This window comes from Nyctibius grandis, chromosome 12 (assembly GCF_013368605.1).
Source record: "Nyctibius grandis isolate bNycGra1 chromosome 12, bNycGra1.pri, whole genome shotgun sequence".
Classification (NCBI taxonomy): Eukaryota; Metazoa; Chordata; class Aves; order Nyctibiiformes; family Nyctibiidae; genus Nyctibius; species Nyctibius grandis.
This window is the reverse complement of record NC_090669.1, coordinates 9,345,345-9,368,396: the sequence shown is the minus strand read 5'-3', so window position 1 is coordinate 9,368,396 and position 23,052 is coordinate 9,345,345. Positions and strand designations below refer to the sequence as shown.

Below are 23,052 nucleotides of genomic sequence, written 5' to 3'. Positions count from 1 at the left end.
TAAAATGGAGTGCAGAGCACTGAGAACTGGGGAAGAGTATAGAGGTAGAGTATACATAGTAGTTCTGCAGGCAAGAAATTTAATTAGAACTGGGTTTCAGAAGTTTAGATCTATGCCTGTACATACGTAGACTTACATGTCTCGTGTGTCATTATAAACAGAATTGCCTTTAATAGATTTCATAAATCTAGAACAGTAGTGATGATGAACGCTTTGGTAAATTTGGACAAATGCATGAGTATTTATGAGTGTTTGCAAAAATAATTATTTGAAAAAAATAACTGAATTCATGGTTCTGACAATGCTTTTAAAATAGCATTTATGTAAGGCCATACCATCTGATCTAACATTGTCCAAATTACAGTCTTGCAGTCTTCCTTGCTTAACATTGTTTCAGTGCAACCTCATTACTACTTTTGTGACCTTTGTCTATAGCTTGGTTCTGAGATAATGTCCTGGAAGCCTTGGTGGCTAATACATCTTTCTGATTTAACAGGATTCCCTTGGTGTTCCAGGCTTTTTTTTGTTTTGTTTGTTTGGGTTTTTTTTGTTGTTTGTTTGTTTGTTTTCTTTAAGCTACCCCAGTGGCATGGGGACACCAACACAGCACAATTTCAGTTGTGTACCAAATATCCTAAATATTCTTCTTACTTCTGCCAATTTACTGTGGAGAAAAAATATTTGGCCAATTCACATTGTTTAGTTATTAGGCTCAGTTTGTGAAATCAGCAGCCTTGGTGCCTTATCCAGGTCAAGAATAAAACAGATAATGCAGATCAGAACTGAAGTGTGTGGACAGAATTTGAAGACAAACCTTGTATAGCACTCATCAGCAATCTGCCTGCTTTGAAATTGTCAACACATTCATTAGTGCAGAAAGTCTTCTGCTGATCTGATAGTTGAATAACTGAAGTAAAAATTATGATAAAGGAACAATTATTCTCTCTTAACTTTCTGTAAAAAACTAGCACAGAATGTGCATCAGTGGTTTGCATCTGTGTTCTTTTAAGACTGTATGACAGCATAGAACAAGAGTTGTTTTTCTAAGAAAACCAATGTTGGTGATTATAGGACATCTTCAGGCTATAAATCAAATATACTCAGAAATTGATTAATGCTTTATAAATCTCTATTGTCTTGACAACTTTATATGCTAAAAGGCAGTTCTTATTTGTATGAATATTAGTGGTTTAGAATTCAAACTTCTTGAAGTGACAGCTTCAGGGGAACAGCAAGATCCAAGTGTGTAGTAGAGGCCTTGCATTTTAGCTCAAAAAATACTGTACTGAAAACTACTCATAGGATTGCATCGTCCAAGTCTGGGGTATCTGTAGATAAATGCTACAGTTACCTTCTAGTGTATTTATTTTCTGTCTGTTCTAAATCTGAATACGTATCCTATAGAAGGGAAACAACTTGACCCAAAAGAGTGTGATACGTTATTTTCTATGGCGCTGCCAGTCGCTGCACTGGGCTGCTAGGTCATCTGGGAAAGATGGGACAGAAAGGTCTGTGGTGAGCTTACTTTGCAGTCCTGTCTCTTCTCACTGTGTACTTTTGAGTAGCCTTCTCCAGCTGAGCTGCACAGGTAATGACTGTTCATATCTTTTTGCCCCTATGTGGACTTTGGTAACTGTCATATTCTTCCTGAGTCTGCTTCAAACCTTTAAAATGTGTTTTTCCAGCATCCTATAAATTCTAGATCTCCTTTAACTTGAATGAGGCAGGAAGGGAGGCTGTACAACTGTTGCTGATAAGCTGTTCACTGTCCTATGCTTTGTTAGTTTAGCTTTCTTTTTCTCGTCTCAGTATTGTTTGTAGCTTATCTGTAAATAATGCTGAATTGAGAAAAAGAAAACACAGACAAATAGCAATAGGACTGATTTTATCCAATTTTGCTTTAAAACATCATATATATTTTGGGGCTGCTAGTGCTTAGGATACATTGTTTCACAGTGCACAACTTGGACAGATGTGATATATGGTGCTTTGCCAAAACAAAGACTGTAATATTTGACTATGGACTCTTAAAGCCTGTTTGGAGGCTGGGTAAAGTAGCACCAAGGCAGTTTTGTTTTTTCAGGGTTGTCTGGAAGTAAAATTTTCAAAGTAATAGGGAGCGGGAATGTAATATTCTAACTCCATCAGAGCAACATTGGTAAAATTTGCTAGAAGTGGCTCATAGTAGTCCATATTTTGTTTTAATTTAGAATACAATTTAGAGGCATTCTTTTTATGGGAAAAAAGCAGAATCACATCTAGTACCCAGTTTTATGGTAAGAAAGAATTCAGGGAGGTGAAGGGGATGCAGATGCTGCCTGGTTTTAATTTCATTGAGCTATATATGTAGTTTTAGTAAGTAGTACTGAATGAAAAGAGCAGGAGACCCCACAACGTTTACAAATGGTTTTTTACTTTTTGTGCGATTAGCAGTAACTATTTTGTTACATTGACCTTGCATGGGATGTTATAACAGAATTATAAACCCCATGAGGAAGTAGCAAACTCCTATGACAAGAATAGTCATATGAGCAAAGCATCACTCTGATACAACTCAAAAAGATAGTAGTCATGTGACCTCTTGCTTGGAGGTGCGGATAAGAGTAGATTAGCGTAATATGGGCCCAAAATGCCTACTGATAAGAGAAGAAAGCCTTGTCCTGTGCCATTCTGCCTCCTGTTCTCTCTAGAAGATCCCTCCTGCTAGGTTTTCCAGAAGCTAATAAATATAGGTGGAAAGGGTTTTTTTTGTTTTGTTTTTGTAATATGCTTTTGCCTAAAGGAGCCACAAGATTCCATGATCCTGTGGAAAGAAAGAAAGCAGGTTCTTACAGGAGGCATATTCTCCTTATGGAGGTGGAGGCGTTTTATAGAATTACTGTGTAGAATCTCTCACTTCTAAGGATGAGAGATTGGGAGAGTGAAGAACCTTTAAGCTATAAAAAAACCCCTCAAACTCACTTGTCAGGATCTCTGTGTAGAGTTTACTACTTGTAGATATAGCAGATGTATACAGCCTCTGTGTTAGGCAGCCCACTGCTTCACCCATGCTTAGAGCTATCTCTGCTCTTTGGTTAGAACATGGAGTTATTTTATGAGTACCTGAAAATAGGTGTTTCATTTATTACAAAAACTATACTTGTTTTTACACAGTTGTTACTTATGTGACTAGATTCATCAAAAACGGTAGACTGCTTACACAAGTAACTGCTCAGCTAAGTCAGTCATAATATATCCCTTATCTCTTGTCAAGCAGTTGGTATCTTCAATTGAAAACTGCTATAGATACTTAATTGCCATAATAATCGAGACATTAATTATTACTGTCTCGTATTTGAATGTTCTGTCACTAGCAAGAAACGTAGAAGAAGGACTTGAGAATTATTAAAGGATTATTTATACTAGATTTGATATGCTGCTTTGATTGCTCTTAAAAAATAATCCTCAAATGATTCCAATACTAAAACATTTTAAAATATCTTATGTATTTAGTTTGTTCATCTATCCTTGTGATATTTGCTTTAAAAAACTCTGTTGTTGAGCCATGTTTTGAAAGGATAGGGATCATCTATGGAGTTTAGAATTTCTGTTCTAGTCCTCTCTTTCCCTGTGAGAGCAAAGATGTGCGTAGCCTTTTGAGGCTATTGTGGCTCAGGATAAGCAGCAGTGGAACTTGCAGCCTTTCATCTTCTTTTTTTAACCTATTTTCATAGCCACAGGTATAAATGAAATCTTTGTTTCCATTTTCTCTAATTTTCTGCTTAGTTTTCATCAAAGCAGGCACTGCTTGGAGGCTTTAAATAATCCATTACTGTGATGCTTTTTTCTTGAAGTGTTAATGGGCTTTGTTTCATCAGGGAATGGACCGTATGTTTTGTTCAGTATTGTAACCTATAAATTACCTTCTTGCTGGAACTGCTTTTTTTGCTTTCTGCCTAGAAGATGACTGGTCATAGATATAGACAATAATTTCCTGCCTCATAATGTAACAGTTCCAAACCAGCGGTACCCATAAGCAGCCTTGTGTTTCAGGCTTTTTCTAGTCAGCCTGCCATAGACCTGCTGAAAATAGCGTGTGGCTGGTAACAATGTGTGCAGTCCTGTGCCAAGTGCTGCCTTAAAGGGACTCTTCTATTTGGAAGCATTGGCACATGGCTGTCCTGTGATAGTTTGTATGAAGTAGTTATAATGAAATATTTCACTCCAAAGTAAACATTTTTGTAGGCATTATTGTCATCTGTAGTCATTATTAGGTATGGGAGTAGAGAAGGGAGCAAGAAGGTTTGCATGGGAAAGATCCCAATTAAAATTTGTAATGAGTTTCATATGTAGTAAGTGTTACATACATTTAGTAACCACCCAGATTTGCCCAGTGTTCACATACATTAGTTACTTTGACCAGAGACGAGCTGAATCTGAGCATGTTTAAAAAAAAAAGCCAACAAAACAAGCTGAATATATCTAAGCGAACAAAGTGAGATACTTCAATTTAATATCAAGTACAGTAACTAACCCTTGCTGCCATTCCCTGTGACCATTCCAACCTTTATGGAATTGTGTTGATTGAGTCAAAATTCAAAGTTACTACGAAGCCTGGATTTTTGATGATGCTATAGAGAAGATTAGTTTGTTCTTTTTCCCCAACCTTCTCTGTTTTTGGAGTGTTTTTTTTCTTCTGAAAAACAAAGGAAACACAATTCACCTAGCTTTATTAGCCGCCTCTGCCCCAGAACAGATTTTTGTCATTACCGTTATCCTCCTTTCTGTGTCAGAACAGTTTGATATATCTTGTGACTACATTTTTCTTTGATATTTCTAGTATCATCCCCATTAGAAGTGGGAGGAATGGTGCCCAAAACCAGATTACATGAGTGTACTCTTGGCCAGGAAATCGCAGTTTAAACAGTAATTTGTTTACAAATGTTTACCCTAGAAGAACATGACCTGAATAATGAACATCACCTGGTTTTATGCTGCTAAAAAGCTACTGTCAGCATAATCCATACAGCAATAACAATGCCAGTATTCTGGTTGCAGACAACTTGAAAAGATCTATCACTAATGTACGAGGTCTATTTGCAATTTTGTGTTGATAGTTACTTCTATTTTTTTAAAAATCTAAATATAATTTACTTACTAAATACACCCCGATTTCTCATATTTCAGGACCTGTGTAAAATAAAAAGTTGAGAGAACTTAGAAAATCTGTGATACCTATGTAGTCAGGATCCTGCTAATGTCTTCAGATACCTTAATGTTTTTGCAAAAAGTTATATTTACCTCCTTGGTGTTTTGTTCACTTTGGACAGTTTTAAATCTAATTTTAAACAGATCTTGTGTTACTTTCCTCACTGACCTGTCTTTTGTTTCTTTAAATTGTAAATTTCCTACCTGTGATCCAGACATTAAAAGCATCACACCTTGCATCACGAAAGAGACATTGTGGTCAGATTTTTTCCTGCTCTTTGTCGCTTATATGCCACAAAACAATTATACTTGTTTTGCAGCACAAATGAGAGTAGTGGTTGCACTTTGCCCAAAGACAGCAGGAAGTAGTCATATGTGTCAAGTGGAAGATGGTTAGCTATTTAGTAACTGGGTAACTTTTGTGTGTTGGTGGTTTTTTTCTTCCCTTCTCTCTAGTCTAGATAAAGCAGTTATTTGTAAGTGTTTTTTTAAGACTCCTCTTTCTTTGTTGTTGTTTTGTTTTTACTGAGCTGGAAAAGTAGCTCTGGCAAATTGCCACAATCTTGTTTTGGAGGAAAATATAACGAGAAAAAATGCAGTTTCTTTTCAGTGATGTGCATGCTGTCTTGTTTCAGGAGTGCAATACAGTCTGAAGTTGAAAAGCATATAGAAACTCTTTCATGTTGTAGTAAGTTATAGAGTGAACCTTGCCATTCAAACCTTAAGTCGCACTTTTACAAATTCATATAAAAATCACTTTTGCTAATATCTATGACAGTGATTCTTTAGGCGACCTCAACCCTAATCACTCTCCTCTGTGACACATCTGCTGTAACATTTTGAAGTAAAACTGAATTTTCTAGGAAACTAGTATTGTCACCATTGGAAGTATTCAGAGCAGACAGTTAACATTTTATTACTGCATCCATGAAATTAATAGACAAATTTGATCAGTTGATCTCAAATTACTAAACCAAGAAAACAGTGAACAATAGCAGAATTGGGAATAAAATCCATGACTTATGACAGAAAAGTCAATACTCCTATCTTTTGAATCTTGACTACATTAGTATCCCTTTCCAATCAGTACTATTTTGTGATTTGATTGTGGTACAGTTGTGTGCTTAAAAATACAGTCCACAACTGCAGACAAAAAATAATCTTGAAATTGTTGATGTAGAAAGGCACATACATAAATGCACCTTTATTCATGACCTTTACCAATTAATTTCCGAGTATGCTAATGTAATGGGTACAGGAATCAGGTACCTGGCTGATGAGACTGTTCTTCCATGTTAATGCTATGACTTAGTACCGGTTATTAGTAGAACATCACATCACTGCAAGTAAGTTTTTTCCTGTCTGTTCTTTGCTTATTTATTTGGCCCTCAGTGTTCTTTAGCTGGCATTCATGCAGGAAGATAAGCCTTTCATTTGCATGCTTATCAGGCTGTAAAGAGAGAGTTCTGCTCTCACTTTGACCACTAGAAGTTGTGACCAGTCTAATGAAATGAGCTATACAACTTCTGTAAATGAAGTAAGAAGTATTTATCTCATCTCTCCACTCAGTCTTGTTCGTAGAATGAGAAATTTAGATAAAGTAAATAACTTTTCCACAGTCAGAGATGGGAAAAATCATTAATGTAACTGTAAAGGGGGCACGGCATGCCCTTTTGATTCATTTCTGCCTTGGCCCCCTGACTTAAAAGCCTGAAATGTACATTGATGTAGCAATTCAGTAAACCACTGTCTAACGAAAGAATTTTCTAAAAGCCTCTGTTTTGGTAGGGGTTTAATTGAGATATCATTCCTTCTTCCAGAGTAAGTCAGAATTTAGAGGAATTTTTTTTTTTAATGTTCTGTTTCCCTCTGTATGAGCTGTGTATCCAGCTTAAAGGATTTAAGAAGCCTTTTCACTTGTTTGTGTTCGGGCGCAGGGGAGGGGAGTTATTTCTTTGATGTTCCCGAGTCTTTCCGCATAACTGGATTAAACACTGAAACCATGTTAAGCAAAAGCTGTGACAGTAATGTGCCCTAATTTTATTTTTTTTCCCCTAAAGATTGATGTGATGGGTTATTCAAGCTCACCTCTCTCTTCAACTGTTTGAACATCTTTAATTTCTAGCTATCCATACATTATTCATCTTTAATGCTGATAGTGAGCTGCTAATAAAACAGGAAATACTAACTCCTTTGTTAGGTTTTCCACAATATCCTTCTTTCTCTCCTGTATACATACTTTTTAAAATTTAGATTGTCCAAGATGAAAATACCCATATTTTAAATTGTACGTGTAGGTTCTTACAGGGTTGCTGGATAACTGTTTAGCAGATTCTCATCTATTTGCTACAGATATTAATGTGTTAGTATTTTAAATAATTGCTACAGGAACACAATATAATACTTACTAATGTTTATTTGCATTTGAATATGAATTGATATCTGCATGAAGATAGAAGAGAGCCGTAGTCTCAGCTTTTGGTCAGATGGAGTGGAGGACAAGGATAGAAAGTAGTTTCACAATCAACGGCTTTAATGGATGCTACTACTGTAGGAAAAAGCAGAGCTGGCAGGCTTTGGCAGCATATTCAATCTGAGGTTTATGTTTTGCTGTTATTTAACACTGACACGAAACACTAATGAAGATGTAACATTTGTTTAGACATGCTGTGTATAGACATTACTAGACCCAGGGCCCATTTCATGAGGAAATAGATTTAGCTATTTTTTTCAATGTTTGTTTTTGTAGCAGGCTAAAGAGGACAATATTCTTCAATAATCAGATTTGTTTGTGCTTAAGGGTTTTTTTGCACTAGAAATAAAGAACTTGGTCTTTGATCTATGTTATGCACCATCAGGATCATGATTGACGTGAATATCTCTGCAGCCTACTGCTATAGTGTAAAACCTTCAGTGGTGTTAGTATAGGAAAATTAGATCATTAGATGAGGGATAAACTTCACTGGTAATAAATGAGACAAATCTTGCAGTAGAAGAGTGCAGTGTTTCAATAATGCTGTAGGTTTTTTTTGAGCTCTAGAAAAGTAAACCTATTTCCAATTTTCAGCTTTATATTGGCATTAGAGAGACATACGAGTTGCGCCTTGGGTTATATATACAATTGAATTTTTTACCCCTTTGTAGACTCTCATTGTGTAGTATCTGTTCTGATACTTTCATAACTTAACCTTTCTTTTTTTTTTATACTTCTCTACGTAGCTTTTCCATTTCTGAAAGGGTTTATGACAAAGGTTTTCTTTCATAACCCTTTTAAAAAATAGCAAAAATAAGCAGATGGGGCATTTTGCTTATATAGCTTGGCTGCTGGGAACAGAGAACCTGGTTTAATTTAATTTGCTAAATCGTCTTTCAATTCTTCGATTCTAGGCATTATCCATTAATATTCATACAAAGTCTTCCTTAAAAAGAAAAAAAAATCAATAAGCACATCTGACCTTAATAACAGGGTTTTGCTGTTAATCAATAGGATCACTAACATAATGTATTGCCCTTCAAAAGAGCGCTCTGGATGTTTGGATCTGTCTCAATCTTTCAACTTGAGTGTGGATTAGTGTTGAAAAGTATTTCAGTATGTTCAATGAAGCTAATGTCTATTGTTCATAGGGGATCCAGATCTAGTTCCTTAGGAGGTTGATTTTCTTGATCCTCCTCAATAAAACAGAGCTGACATATATCCCACTTTATAATCAGTCATCCTAAGGTGTAAAGCTATACTGGACAGCATAGATAATGTTCCATGGTGGGGAAGAAAAAAAAAAATTGAAAAGCAGGGGAAAAGGAGAAAAATAACTGTATTTTACTGTTTTATTTTTCCTTCTTGGAAAGACTGGATAGCCAGAGAGCTAGACATAGAGAATTGACTTATAACTGTGCGAACCCCAAAAGATTTGCAGAAAATCCCGCTTCCAAAACCATGGATCCTGAGACAGCTTTATTGTTTCACGGTCTCCCCTTCTCTGACGCTGTAGCTGACTGGGTAGGCCCTTGGTTTCTCGTTGCTTATCCACTGAATCTGGTGGGCTTTATATTAGACCCTAAAATTTGTCTCCTGTCTGGGAGGGAATCAAAGCCATATATTTTTATTTTCCCCTGGATATATCGTATGGGTATTTCTGTTATGATTGGCCTGGGGGCCCACAGGTAAGATTGTCATTCATTTAAGATATTCTCCCATCATTACTTAAAGTGCTTCAATGATGAAAGAAGAGAAGGTAGCCTCATGGTTAGGCAAGCAGAAGGCTAGTTACTACATTTTCAAATATAAGGCAGAGAAATTCTGCTTTAGATAGGCTTGGCTTTCTGCCAGTTCATTCAGTCATTGTAAATTGCTCTTTGTAACTCAACAAGGCAACCAAATAATCTGCATTTTCTTGCAAATTTACATGAGTAATTTTTCATTATACTGTAAATCTGAAGTGACTGTCCTATATATTTCCTTTTTTTTTGGCAATATTAATTTCTGTGTAGTCTTACAGTAAGGATAAGCCATGACCTCCAGTTCTGATTCAAATAAAACTGAATTCAATTATGTGTTTTTCCCTTAGTATTCCTTGTTTGATCACCCTGGGTGTTTTTCTTTGTTTTTAAATGATGCACAATCTTTTTATGAATAGGAAAATTAATGTAGAAATACCTTCTGCACTCTTTGTACTTGTCATTAATGTTACACTAAGCCTGGAGGGCTGCTTGTTAGCTTGAGCAACCTGTTTGGTACTGCTGCTAAAGAACAGTTAGTAGCCTTTATTTGTGTTCCTGAGAGGAGGAGAGATTACTGAAAAATAAGTGGTTTTGTGCTTTTATTTCTCTTGTTGAGCATTAGTATTTGCCAACTGTACTGCAATAGCATTATAGGTGTTGCTGAAATGTTGTCATTAAACCCTGATGTTACACATCTGGCAACTTGTTGTAATGTGAACTATTCCATGAATGTGTGTAATGCAGCTTTTGATATTATGAATTGACATTAAAACCAGGTATTTAGTAAGTTTAAACACAGTAATGCATTATTTAAACCTACCTATTATAGATTTTTGTGGGCAAGAATACACGTGCTTGCTTTAGAGAACATTTTATCTTATGATGCTAATAATTAAAGGAAAATTGGAACTATGATTAAAAAGACCCAAACAAACTTATCGTGTGTTCTAACAATTAATAAGAAATAACTCATGTTTGGATTCTACTAGTTCAAGTAAAGGATGGGGTTCCCTTTTGCTCATGTCTGTCCTTGCTCCTACTCTGATGTGGAAAGTGTAGTTACAGTAAAGCTTTCCAAGTTTGCAGCTTTATTAGTTCTGGATATTAAAGACAAATAACGTAGTTTTCTGTTATTACTACTTCTTTTGCACATATTTAACATTTGAATGCTTGTATTCAAATTTGTCAAAACAGACATAAATGCAGAAATGTCTGGGAGAATATGATAACCTTAGGAGTCATACAGAGCTCTAGAAATTACCTGATATATGAGATTATTTTAAGTATCTGTTACTTTTTGATTTGTTTACTATACACTTGAACTTTACATAGATGTTTTGTACTGTTCTTGTATATTCCAGAATTCCCTTCACTGTTAAGGATAAAACTTAATGATGACAGAAGATAAAATGGCCTGTGCAGAATCTTTTGCCTCTGGTAAGTGCAAAGCAAACATCTTCACTCTACTAGATCTCTTTGTTTTTCATTACTACAGAAAAATTAAAATTGTTTGGCTTTGCCTCAGGCCTTCAATTGCTCTGTTGGGTTATTAAACATACAATGGAGAGCCAGTAATGAGTGGTATTACTTATGTACCTTGTCTTTTTGTTCTTTATAAATAGAAGCTTCATTACAATACTTAAGAGACTTGGGATTTATCGACTTGTCTAAGAATCTCTTATTCTCATAATTGCTTTCAAGAGTATTTTCCTGCTTTTTTCACCCCCATTAATCACTGAATCATCTTTTTATATAATAATTGGTAGTAATTGAGAATGTTATCCAGTAAACACAGTACTAACAGCTAGCTTCTTCCAAATTATTAGGAGTATTGAAGATGTTTACTGAAGTCAGGGAACCTAACATATTGGTTGCATAGAATTGTGTGCTTTATTACCTTAAGAGTAATTTGAGTGTGTTGAAGGGTGAGCTAAACATTGTATCATCAGAAATGTCCAGTGGTTAGTATTTTATTGTCTCCTGTTTTGTATTTAAAACAAAGAATTCTTTAATTTTCAACTCTTCTCCTGTCTCTGCAAATAGCTTTTTAAATTTTTGTACAATTTGATGTGCTTTGCCAGTGGAACTGAAAGGAAGCTTAAGCTCTGGATTCCTGTGTTATTCACAGGTGAATGCAGTAGTTATCAAAGACAAGTGTTATGAGCAAACTGAGTGTGATAACCATGGGCAAACTAAACCTTCTCACATACAAAACATTTGCCCTTTTAATTCTGGTATTACTTCCTCATAAAATACTAAATCTTGAGTATTAAACCATTGATGTACTCTGTTCCACTTTAGCCATATTCATTGGAGGTTAAGGAGATAATGCTGTGAGCTTTGCGTTTTCCTTGTAGTTTCTTACTTTTCAAGTGAAAAATAATTCTGCAGTATAAACTCAGAAATGAAACCCTGAAATGTAGTGGTTTAATGATAAATACTTCTACAAGACAATTCTTGCTCCTAAATACATCTGGAAGGAAGACAGAAGCAACTTTTATGTAGGTGATAATGTACTTTGAGGCTAATTATAAGTTGTAAATAATAGGCTTATATTTCATAATGAAATAAGATCTAAAACTTTAAAGATGTCTAGGAAATCTGTGTTTGGCATGAGAAGAAGTTGTTCAGAGAAGATGGTATGATGTGCATCCTTTAAGTACACATTGATAGCTCTTACCCTTCAGAAGGCATGATTCAGATTCCAAAACAGCAAATTATTTTGAATTTTGAGGTGTGTAGGTCATAGGTACCTATTATTTGGTTTATTATTATTTTTTCTTGAACAGAATTTGACATAAAATTTATGAGTTTCTCCAGTATAAAAGCTATTACCATAAATTACGTGATGGTAGTGGAAAGACATACAAAGACATCGAGTTCTTTGTTTCTCCCTGAGCCTGGCTCTGTAAGAAAAACTAAGCTGTTTTATCTGGTATATGGTAGATTATCTTCAATAGCTAGATAAGAGGGAACAAGATGACAATTGACAAATGACTGTTCTTGGTGTTGATCTATGAAACAGATGGAAAACAGATTTTTATTAAGCTGATTCTGTAACATGGAGTGTAGCAAAGGAATTTGAATGTGAAAATATACTTGCAGTTCCGTGGTAACACAGAACGACATATTAACAGCATACTGACGTGATTTATTTGTATATTTATAGGGGGGATTTACCCTATACAGAGACGGTTATTGGAAACCACAGGAACAGAAGTCTTAAAGATAGTAGCTTTTATATTGTTAGATGGAGATAGGTGCTATAAATACTCGTTTTCAAAGCATGAATCAACTCAAAGAAAGGTTTTTTTTTTATTTTAAAATTCTTTCTCCCATTCTAATTAATATTCAGTTGTAACACTGTGATCTCAAATAATGTAAAATCAGCTTATCTTTCAGGCTGACGTAGATTAGGAATCTTGTTTTGGTAAACACTCTACAGACCTGAGCAATCATAGGGCTCATACATAAACTTTGAAATAAGGACATGTAAAAGTAAATGTATTTGACTGAGTTTTACTGTGAACAGATTAACATAGAGACTGACCATACAGGAAGATCAAACTGTACGTATGTTTCAGTGTATCCATATGAATTAAGTTGTTCAATTTCAAGCAGTAGTTTACTCTGGGCTTCTCGGGTGTAGGTGCTAAGACCTTTTATTATTACATTTGCTGTTGCTAGCCTTTTAGATAAAGGATTATACTTAAATAGTTTGGAAACTTAAATGTTATGATCATTGATATAAGAATCTTCTTATTTAAGGACTAAATTGATTTGAAGGTAAGGCAAGCCTTTCTTCCTCTTAGCAGGAGATTTGCTGCTAATGCACACAATTACAGCAAGTAAAAAACAAAGCAGTGTATTCAGTAACTTAAAAATTCTGAAGTGTTCACATGACAAGCACCTTTTCTTGTAAGTCAATGACAGCTCTTTTAATAACCTTTCTTCATATTGGTTTTGTTAAAATAGACAGTAATTCTTATAATATACCATTATAATTTGTATGCACGATGAGGGTCACGTTGTCTATAGCAGACAAGAGAATCTCATGCATTTTAAGGACAAATTAGTATTTCTGTGATCACTGAAATATTTCACAGTCAGTAACAGTGCCAAGTCTGAGTTTTCTATACCACTGTCATCATATCTGTAAATGCAGACGTCTCCTTACAGAACTCTCATGAATCATAGTTCTCGGTCACTTTTGTTTTCGTATTGGCTGTAGGTTTACTTCTACAACTTTTATCCACAACAAATCCTTCTTCATTTTAGATAGTTTGATGTCTAAGCTACTATGATAGGAGGTAAAAATTAGTTGTAAATACCAAAAAGTAGTTAATGCTGTTGGCCTTTTCCTGGTCAATGTGTGTCTAGGGAATGTATCTTCGCTATGTGCATTTAGTGTTAACAGAGGGTATCAGAGATATGGGTACAATTGAGTGCAAAATCAGGATGCTCCTAGAGGTGTATGGATTTAAGATGGAGACAATGGAAATACGCTAACAATACTTAGATATTGCAAAAGTATGAAAGGTGGTGGTTTTCCGCTAATGCCAAAAAAGAAGTTTAAAGACCAGAACATCTGCTCCACCTGGACTGAGACTGCAAAACCAATATTAAGTTCTTTTGCTGAAAATGTCAGCTTTCTGCATTCTGAGTAGTACCAAGCAGTCCACCCAGTTAGTTTTTCTCTGTAGTGGAGGGAATTTGATTATACTGGAAGTGGAATTATGGCTCTAATAGTTACCACTCATTTCTTAAAGCACAGCTAAGTAACTGAACCCAACATTACAATGAGATGTATAGACATTTCTTTAAACACACCACGCGCAAGTTTTCCTTTCAGATTTTTAGGTTCAATGTTAATTTCACCTTGCTTCTAATAAAACAAGCACTGATATTTCATTTTCCTGCCTTTACTATTTATAGAAGCCTATAGAAATCATTATTCCTTCGGGTTTCTCTCTCAGATCTGTTCAAGTGTACAGCTATTGCCACAGTAAGGGCTGGGTCTGCTATTACAGAAATACTGAAAAGATCCCTCCAGGAGAGTTTTTGCTCTGTATTGGGAATTGGGAGCAGGTGTTAACTAGATGGGAGTATCTTGTCTTTATTTATGCTAAAGACAAAAAAAAAAAAAACAGATTAGAAAGCAAAGAAGGGGGGAAAGCGAAGCTCAGAGCTGGGCTTAGGGATATTGGAAAAAGTTACACACAGAAGACATGATTAGTTATGGGAGCTCACCTATATGCTTTGGGGTAGCCCAAAAGCAGCTGTGTTCTGACCATGTAATCAACAAGGTACAACTGAGACTGAAATATTATTCAGGCCATCTGGGAACTTCTTCAATAGAGCTTTTCCCCTTCTCTCCACAGACTTGGGCTTTGCAGGCTTGCTATTTGTTTTATTGTTACAGGTTTACTGTTCAAAGACAACATAACTTAGGAAAGAATAGGGATCACATTATTTTTATCACACGGACAAATACACCTTAAAAAGAAAACCTAATCATGCAAACCTAGCACTTAAAAGAGTTATATGGACAAAAATGACTTGTGTAAAGCTACATATTACTTGTTGAAAGAATCTGGAACTAAGACTGTCACAAATAACATTCTGTATCATATTGGTCATGGTGAGATATTTATTACTGAAATCAATGAGAAGTAAATGAAATCTGTCAAGAAATGTTTTAAATATTCAAAAATTTTCAAGTCAAAATTAACTATATTTTTTTAACACTTCTGCATGAAGTGCATCTAAAAATCATGCCCATTTTCATTCTTTCAAATTGAAATATATTCTGGCACCAGCCAAAAACTGACCCCAGGATACAAGCCTTAGCGGTCTGATCTATGAGCTTCTGATTAAGTTCTTTCTAAACATCATATAGGGTTAATTTTGAATTTGGGAAGTGTTGAAGATACTCGGTTCCTCTCTCTCCACACACACTCCCCTCCCCCGCGCCCAACTTCTTACATTCTAAACATTTGTAAACCAAATTTTTTTTCTTTGTCATTCTAATGAAAATCTGTGATTACAGCTGTTGTTCATCTTTTATTTTAAAGAAAAGATTTTTCAGTTGCTAGGGTCATATATTATTTTTTGTACTACAGTCAGCACAAGAAACATTATGGTTTTACATACGTTTGTAAATAAAGGATATGCCCAGTGCAAGCTTGTAGGTCACCTTTAGTTAAAGGTTTCTTGTAAACAAAATACCAGAATAAACCCAAACAAACCAAAGAATAAGATGTAGGCTGATGTGGAAGTCACACTAAGTATTCTTGGCAAATTGCGATGTACGCGGCAGCCACTGCCTGTTATTCAGAGCTGCTAATAGGGACACTGAAACAAGCCTGCTGTACAGATGCTAGATTTTGATTTAATAAATAGTCTGTACAGTATCAAACTATATAAAAAGTTTAAAAAACACAATGAGAATTATTATATTTTTAAAATTTTTCTATATTGTAAAAATTTTAAAATTAGGTCTAAACCACCATTAAAAAAGCTATGAAATGTGCAGTTTTGCAAGTGGAAACAAGGGGCACAAAGAGGGTTCCATAAAGTTTAATAGGAGTTGCTTTTTGATTTCTCTTTGTTTCCTGTATCTTCATATACCTTAAAGCAGTTCTCTTCAGGCAAGTAGGACATGGGCTAAAAGTATCATCACTGATTTCAGTAGGGAAGATCAGCTGCAATAAGGAGTAAAAGGCTATTTTAAGAGACAAATGTACAGTACAGTCTACTTATGTAAATACTTGGAAAACACAGGAACAAAATTGTTTTCTAACTACAGAGCTGTGAAATCAGTGAGCCATATGGATCTATAATATATGGCAGAATATTTTAAAATCCTAAATGTTCTTGAAAAAAACCTGTGAAGTCTGCATCTAGAATAACACAAGTACTTGTGTTTTTACCCAAAGATGCAAAGATTGTGTATTTCCAAATGTACTAAAATTAATATAACTCAATATTTTTAAAAGGCAGTAATCCTTTACACTTCTCACAAAGCATAGAGTGAGGAACTGATAATTAAAGGCAATATAAATGGTAGGCAAGACAAAACAGATGGCTTTAACATAATTCTTGAGTCTTAACTAGCACTTAACACTAACTCTACTTTAATTTGACAAATACAATAAGACACCTATGTTGACATACACGTGGTGCACTTAACTACTTTTATTTATGTAACTGAGGTATTAAAATTGCCTTGAAAAGCAAACGTCTAAAGAAGAGAAAATTATATGAGGAGAGAATAGTAGTCATTGTTTTCAGTGTTCAGTAATGAGTAGCTGTAATTTTTTTTCTTCCAATATCCTTAACTTACAATTTCCATGCAAAGTCTCTGTCTTACTCCTCCACTAGATACGTAGCTTGGGAAGATGAGAGGAAATCCACCATTTTTCAGCAAGAATTAGTTACGAAGACTTTGTGTTTTTTTTTTTTTTAAATGAAGTATAATAAGCTAAAAGTGTGTGCATCTCACACGCTGCATATAGTACACTTTTAATATATACATTGTCATTATACACAAGCATCTTGTATATACACTGATTCGACCTTAACTAGGAAATTAAAAGTCAATAGATAATGAACCTTGTGCCGTATCTTCTCTTCCTCTAACATAGATTTCACAGGGAATCTCCTCCATCACCCTGTCTTCTATGACTTGCTCAGGGCAGTCATGCGCTTGTTTGAAAGTATAACTGCTTTTCTTGAATGTGCTATTAAATGTTTTCATTGGCTGAGGCTGCGCAAAATCATTGCGAAAGGGAAGTTCCATGGAGCTGAGGTTTGTCCTGCTTTGTTTGATATTAGAGGCCTGGGAGCCACAGTGGTGGTCATGAATGCATCTGGAAGCTGTTGAAGGGCGTCTCATTTTCTGATAGTTTTCAAGTTCTTCTGATAAATCTGCCAAATCTGCAGAAATTTCTTTGTCCCTTAGTGAAAATAGTTCATAATGCGGAGGATCAAATACTTCCTGGAAGCCAGTTTTATTGAAAGCAGTCTTGCAAGCCATAACCTTTTTGCGAGGTTGCTTTACTTGTACTAGAATTGAAATGATAAGAAGAACTAAAACTATCCCTGATGTGATGCCGATGATTGTTCCATGAGTCTTGGTGATTTGTTCAAACAATCCAGTTTTTTTCTTTTCTGCAAAGAAAAAACGATGATTATGATAAGGCTTGTATTATTTTCCACACTTTCGATTCTGTATTAAAACAATCACAGAATCACAGAATCAATCAGGTTGGAGGAGACCTCTGGGATCATCGAGTCCAACCATTGCCCTGACACCACCATGTCAACTAGACCATGGCACTAAGTGCCATGTCCAGTCTTTTTTTAAACACATCCAGAGATGGTGACTCCACCACCTCCCTGGGCAGCCCGTTCCAATGTCTAATAACCCTTTCTGAGAAGAAATTCTTCCCGATGTCCAACCTGAACCTCCCCTGGCGAAGCTTGAGGCTGTGTCCTCTTGTCCTATTGCTAGTTGCCCGGGAGAAGAGGCCAACTCCCACTCCGCTACAATCTCCCTTCAGGTAGTTGTAGACCGCAATAAGGTCACCTCTGAACCTCCTCTTCTCCAGGCTAAACAACCCCAGCTCCCTCAGCCGTTCCTGAGGCTCCTGACATCTGCATATGTGTGTTATGCACCTAAGTACTCCACACACAGTGCATGGAGAGCGTTATATACCATCATACGCTATTGGAAACAATCCATATACTAAACAGAGAGTCCCAAGGAATTGGCTAATAAGAAGTTATGTCTGAAATACAGTACTACTTCTTAAACTGTTTATTCTGAGTTACATTTATACCTTTAATGTGAAGGAGGATATTTCTTCTTGTCCTGCCTAGCTTAGAACTTAGTGTTACCACACTTCGTCGGCAGTATGAATTTGAGTGCTATGGCAGTTCTCTCATCTGCATCTAGGTTTCTTAATTCTTGGAAGATATTATAATCAAAAAGTTGTTATGCAACAGGTGATATCTTCTCAACTGACTTTTCTATCAATTTTTGTGTCACTGGGCTTAGGCATAAGGTAGGTCACAATATGCTCAGATTTAGGTAGCTGTCGATGTGGACTAAATGAGAACTCTGGGTGCCTGCAGGAATTGAGCACAATTGTGATAAGCTTCCTTTTTAAGGCTAGATATTGCTTATTTGCTTGCATCAATCTCTCTTCAGTCTACCTTAGCTGGCAATATGGATCCAGTCTTCAGCTGTCTCCTAATTATCTGCTGTGCAAATATTAAAGTAGAACTCAGGTTGTATTCAACATAAACATGGTAGGTTATTCAGCACCAGATACAGCAATTCACAAATATCAGGAAAGACACTTTCTTCACATTATGACACAGTTTTTTATGGAATTAATTTTTTTAAATACTGCAGTACGTGAGTGAAGTGTGGATTCTAGGCAAGACTGTAGAAAGAGAGATGGGAAAGAGACCTAGGAATTCCACTTAAGAGGAAACATTGAATATTATCAAAGCTAAGGATTGTTTAGAGGAAGCTTACTTCTCCATTAAAAACTTGGGAGTTATGGATCAGTTTTGTTAACTGGAAAGCTTCCATAATATATTGCATTAGAGTATTTATTAGTGGTGTGAATTTTTTTGTTTGCCCAAAATGCAATTTCAAAGTAGTTTTTTTAAATATTTATTTACTAAAAAATTTAAGTTGGATTTGTGTTGAAAAGCCATTTTATTTCAAGATTTTCTGTAGAGAAGGTTTTGACCTTTCCTGCAGGGTCAATTTCTCTTTGAACTGGAGTACATATTTAAATCTTTCAGGAGTTTTATGTTCAGATTTATTTATGCCATTCTATTTGTAAAAAAACCCCAAGCTCAAGTTTGTTGTTTTATTGTTTTCTTTTAGCAAGAAAAAATGTTGACCTTAAACTGGTTTTGTTCCAACTCTGAAAATTCAGTTGTTGAAGCACGGGTGAATATATTTGTGCTTTAGCAGAATAACAATTTCCTCAAATCATGAGAATTTTTCCTACAAAACCTGATATTGAAACAAGTCTTTACTGCAGTTGTGATGGTTTAAACAACACTCCTCTACCCCATCTTCTAGCAGCAGGGATTTACATGTATCTGTTTTCCATAAACTTCCTAACAAATCCTCCTTTCTCACACCATATGCAGCAGTTGCATTTACTCTGAGATAGTCTGTGATTAACAACTCAAAAAAAAAAAAAAAAAAAGCTTTAAAATTTTATTTGTCTTCGAAGATTGTTCCTTCTATTTCAGCCCTGAGAAAGGCTTTTTGTGCTTGAAGGCTTGTCTTTCTTTTTCCAGCTCTGTATTTTTTCTCTAATAAAAGGTATTACCTGTCCCTACGATCCTTGCTTTATTTAAAGTTTACAAATGGATAGGATGCAACCTGGCAAACACTAAATTCTATTTCCTATTACGCTGACATCCTTTTAAAATAGACAGTATATGCTGAAGAGGAAGAAATTTTATTTTCAAGCAGTAAGATCAATATTCAGGATGCTTACATGTCTCCTGAGTTTAAATAAGAAATTTGGAACACCTTCCTGAGATTAGCAGAATAGCTGTCTTCAGCATATTTCCAGGAAAAAGACATTTCATTATTTCCTTGAAAGGCAAACTGACCAGCCTAGCTTATAAAGGCTATACTTTGCACTATATTCACCTCTGCAGTGATTTTCATCCCAAGGGTATGCACAGTTTTGAATGCCATTACAGACTAAAGAATTATTGATGCACATGTTGCTATGGCAGAAGTAAGTGCTGCCTGAGCAGGGAGCTGCAGGAGAGAAGAGAAAGAAAACATTAGGAATTTTCAGTAATTGATGCATTGCTATAAAACTTGTAAATTCCTGTTATTTTTTTAACATGCATACTCATTATCTCTGTTTCAAACACAATCACTTTCCCGCACATCACTAATTATTGGATTCTTTATTCTCTCTTCACATGGTTGCTTTCAGATGTACTATCAATGCTACCAAAAAATAATTCTTGCTCAAAATGGGCAGCAGATAGTCACACAACACAGATACTGGAAGAAGGCTTTAATACTTGTCTTTAAAAACTTAATACTTAAAAATCGTATGCTCACCATCAATTATATATTTATTCAATCTGCTGTGCATCTGCTATGTTGATGGTATAGCTGGTTGTGAAGTGGTTCCTGAACATCTGCATTTTAGAGCCCATTAATATCTTACAGCAAATCAGATTTCAGCTTGTGGAGGACTGTTTCAGTAATTGCAAGAGACTTCAGTAACTGGAGGCATCTAAGTCCTTCCTGCTTGTGAATCAAAGCTCTTAAAGCCTCCTATTAGAGCTAATGCAGGGGTTAGCAGACAGTACAGTTTAGCTTTTTATCTATCTGTCTGTATATAGTTAGAAATTTGAAGAAATAAATTAACGAGAAAGATGCCCTAAACATTTTATGTTTCCATGAATGTTTGTTATAGCGCCTTGACATTAAAAATTATATTAAAAAATAGTAATAATTATTTTCAGGATGTTGTATAATATACATAGGAAATTCTTTATGAATTCAGAGCACTGGACAAGGAATTGATTTTTCCTTTCTCTCAGTAATGTGGTATTTTTATGACAGAAATGTCTATTATTACTGGAGTCAGTTATATATTAAACAGCAAAGATGTGTGATAGACATTCTACTATTTGGTTTCATAGAAAGAATTTATTCTTGAGCAGTCTGGATTCTCAGAAACATAATGCAAAACCCAAAGGGTAGAGGCAGAAGAGGGTGACTAGCCCTGAATAGAGCGTGTTTCTCACTTAGTCCTTCTGTTAGCCTTCAGAGTCTCAGTGACAAAAAGAGGAGTTACTCCTAAGAGAAAAGAAAATTCAAACCTTTAATTCTGAATTAGCGTTCCCTAAATCTAATATGTATTGTCTCCCCACTTCTTACTCCACTGAATTTTGGTAACCTAGGCTCGTTGGCTTTAAGCTTTTGTATTAGCTTCCTGTTATTGCTTAACCCCTGGCAACCTGGCAAGAAGTTCCATATAGGAAGCTTGTGCTTTAATTGTAGTGCAAGTGCTGTATTGAATGTATTTAGAGTGTATTTTGGAAGAGTTTATCTATGTATTTCGGTGTTTAAAAATGTCATAATAACTACCACCTGTATCTCCCTTGCTCAACTGAGTTGAGAATTTGTTTGGAAAGTAGATTTAGTCTGAAGAACACTGCTTTAAAATATGATCAGTGCTTAGGAAGGTATAGATCACACTCATTGTATCAGTTATGAATGAGATGCCATGTTAGGCGCAAGCAGGGTCAGGTGCCCTGGGAGGAATACAGACACAGTGAGTGTGCAGGGATGGGGCTGGGAAAGTCAAAGCCTACATAGAGTTGAATATGGTGAGGGACATGAAAGGCAACAAGAAGGGCTTCAAGTGTATTGGCAACAAAAGGAGGGCCAAGGAAAATATAGGCCTACTACTGAATGGGACAGAGGGGAGCTTCTCTCGATGCCTGGGAAGGTGATAGAGCAAATAATCCTGGAAGCCGTTTCCAAATGCATCAGGGATAAGAAGGTCATTGGGAATAGTCAGCATGGATTTATGATGAGGAAATCACGCTTGACCAACCTGATTGACTTCTACAATGAAATTACTAGCTTAGATGAGGACAGAGTGGTGGATGTTGTATATCCTGACATTAGCAAGGCTTTCAAAATTGAATCCCATAATATCCTTGCAGAGAAACTGATGGAAGTACGGACTACATAGGAGGACAGTGAAGTGGACAAAACTGATGAAACTGCCAGGTTTAAAGCTAAGGCAATTCACATAATTAATGGTTTAAGGCACAATGTAGCATTATTCTGTAAGCATCATATGAAATCATGATGTAAGCATCATCCAGAATTATGCTGCAATTAAATTCCAAAGGGATTCATACGTTCTCCCTGAAGGACTAAATGATGACAGGCTAAAACTTATGCAAGAGTATCAATCTAGACATAAGAACAGGTATCCCAGACAACCTAAAGCAATTCATAGAAACAGGAAGATGTACTCAACATTTCTAACCATTATACATATATAATGGGAGAAAGGCTAATAGTTAAAATGGACATGTTCATGATGCAGACTATGAAATAAAAGGCTCTTGGCCTTATTAGCACATGTGGAGAAAAGATTTAGGTAGTTTTTCCTTCTGAATTTAGAAGGAACGATTGGGCACGCTTTACTTTATAAAGGATAAATAGGATCATCGTTTAAACGGAATAGCTTAAAAAGGCTATGTATGTAATAGGCTACAATATCTACTAAAATATTTCTGACTGTGAGTTAGAGGATCTATGAAATCTGTGTCCAGAGTGGTTGTCATGGATCCATGTGTATCTGCTGTTTCAGTATGTATCTGTATGGAGTTGTAGTTCTCTTGGAGGCACAGAGGAAGAATTATGATGTAAGACACATTCCCTTTCTCATGTCCCTGAATAGGGGAATTTTTTCATGTTTCTGTATTTTTGGAGGATGCATTCTGCTGCTGCTTCTCCATCCACCAGCGCAGTCTCTATTTTACATTCCTGTGTAGTCTCTTTAACATTTTTTGGGGGTGGCTCTTGTTCAAAAGTTCATAAAGATGGGACAAATG

General features: G+C 35.7%; 1 protein-coding gene across 4 annotated transcripts in view; it reads right to left on the bottom strand.

Annotated features, from left to right (window-relative positions):
• Positions 1–12,696: 12,696 nt before the first annotated feature.
• The window catches only part of NETO2 (neuropilin and tolloid like 2), a 36,197-nt gene continuing 25,841 nt past the window's right edge, over positions 12,697–23,052 (bottom strand). For all 4 annotated transcript variants that reach the window (XM_068411401.1, XM_068411402.1, XM_068411403.1 and 1 more), the window contains 2 exons: positions 20,099–20,212; positions 12,697–17,577 (listed from right to left, as the gene is read on the bottom strand). In XM_068411401.1, coding sequence (XP_068267502.1) covers positions 16,997–17,577; positions 20,099–20,212 — 695 coding nt within the window. In that variant the 3' untranslated portion in view covers positions 12,697–16,996. The remainder of the gene's footprint in view (positions 17,578–20,098; positions 20,213–23,052) is intronic.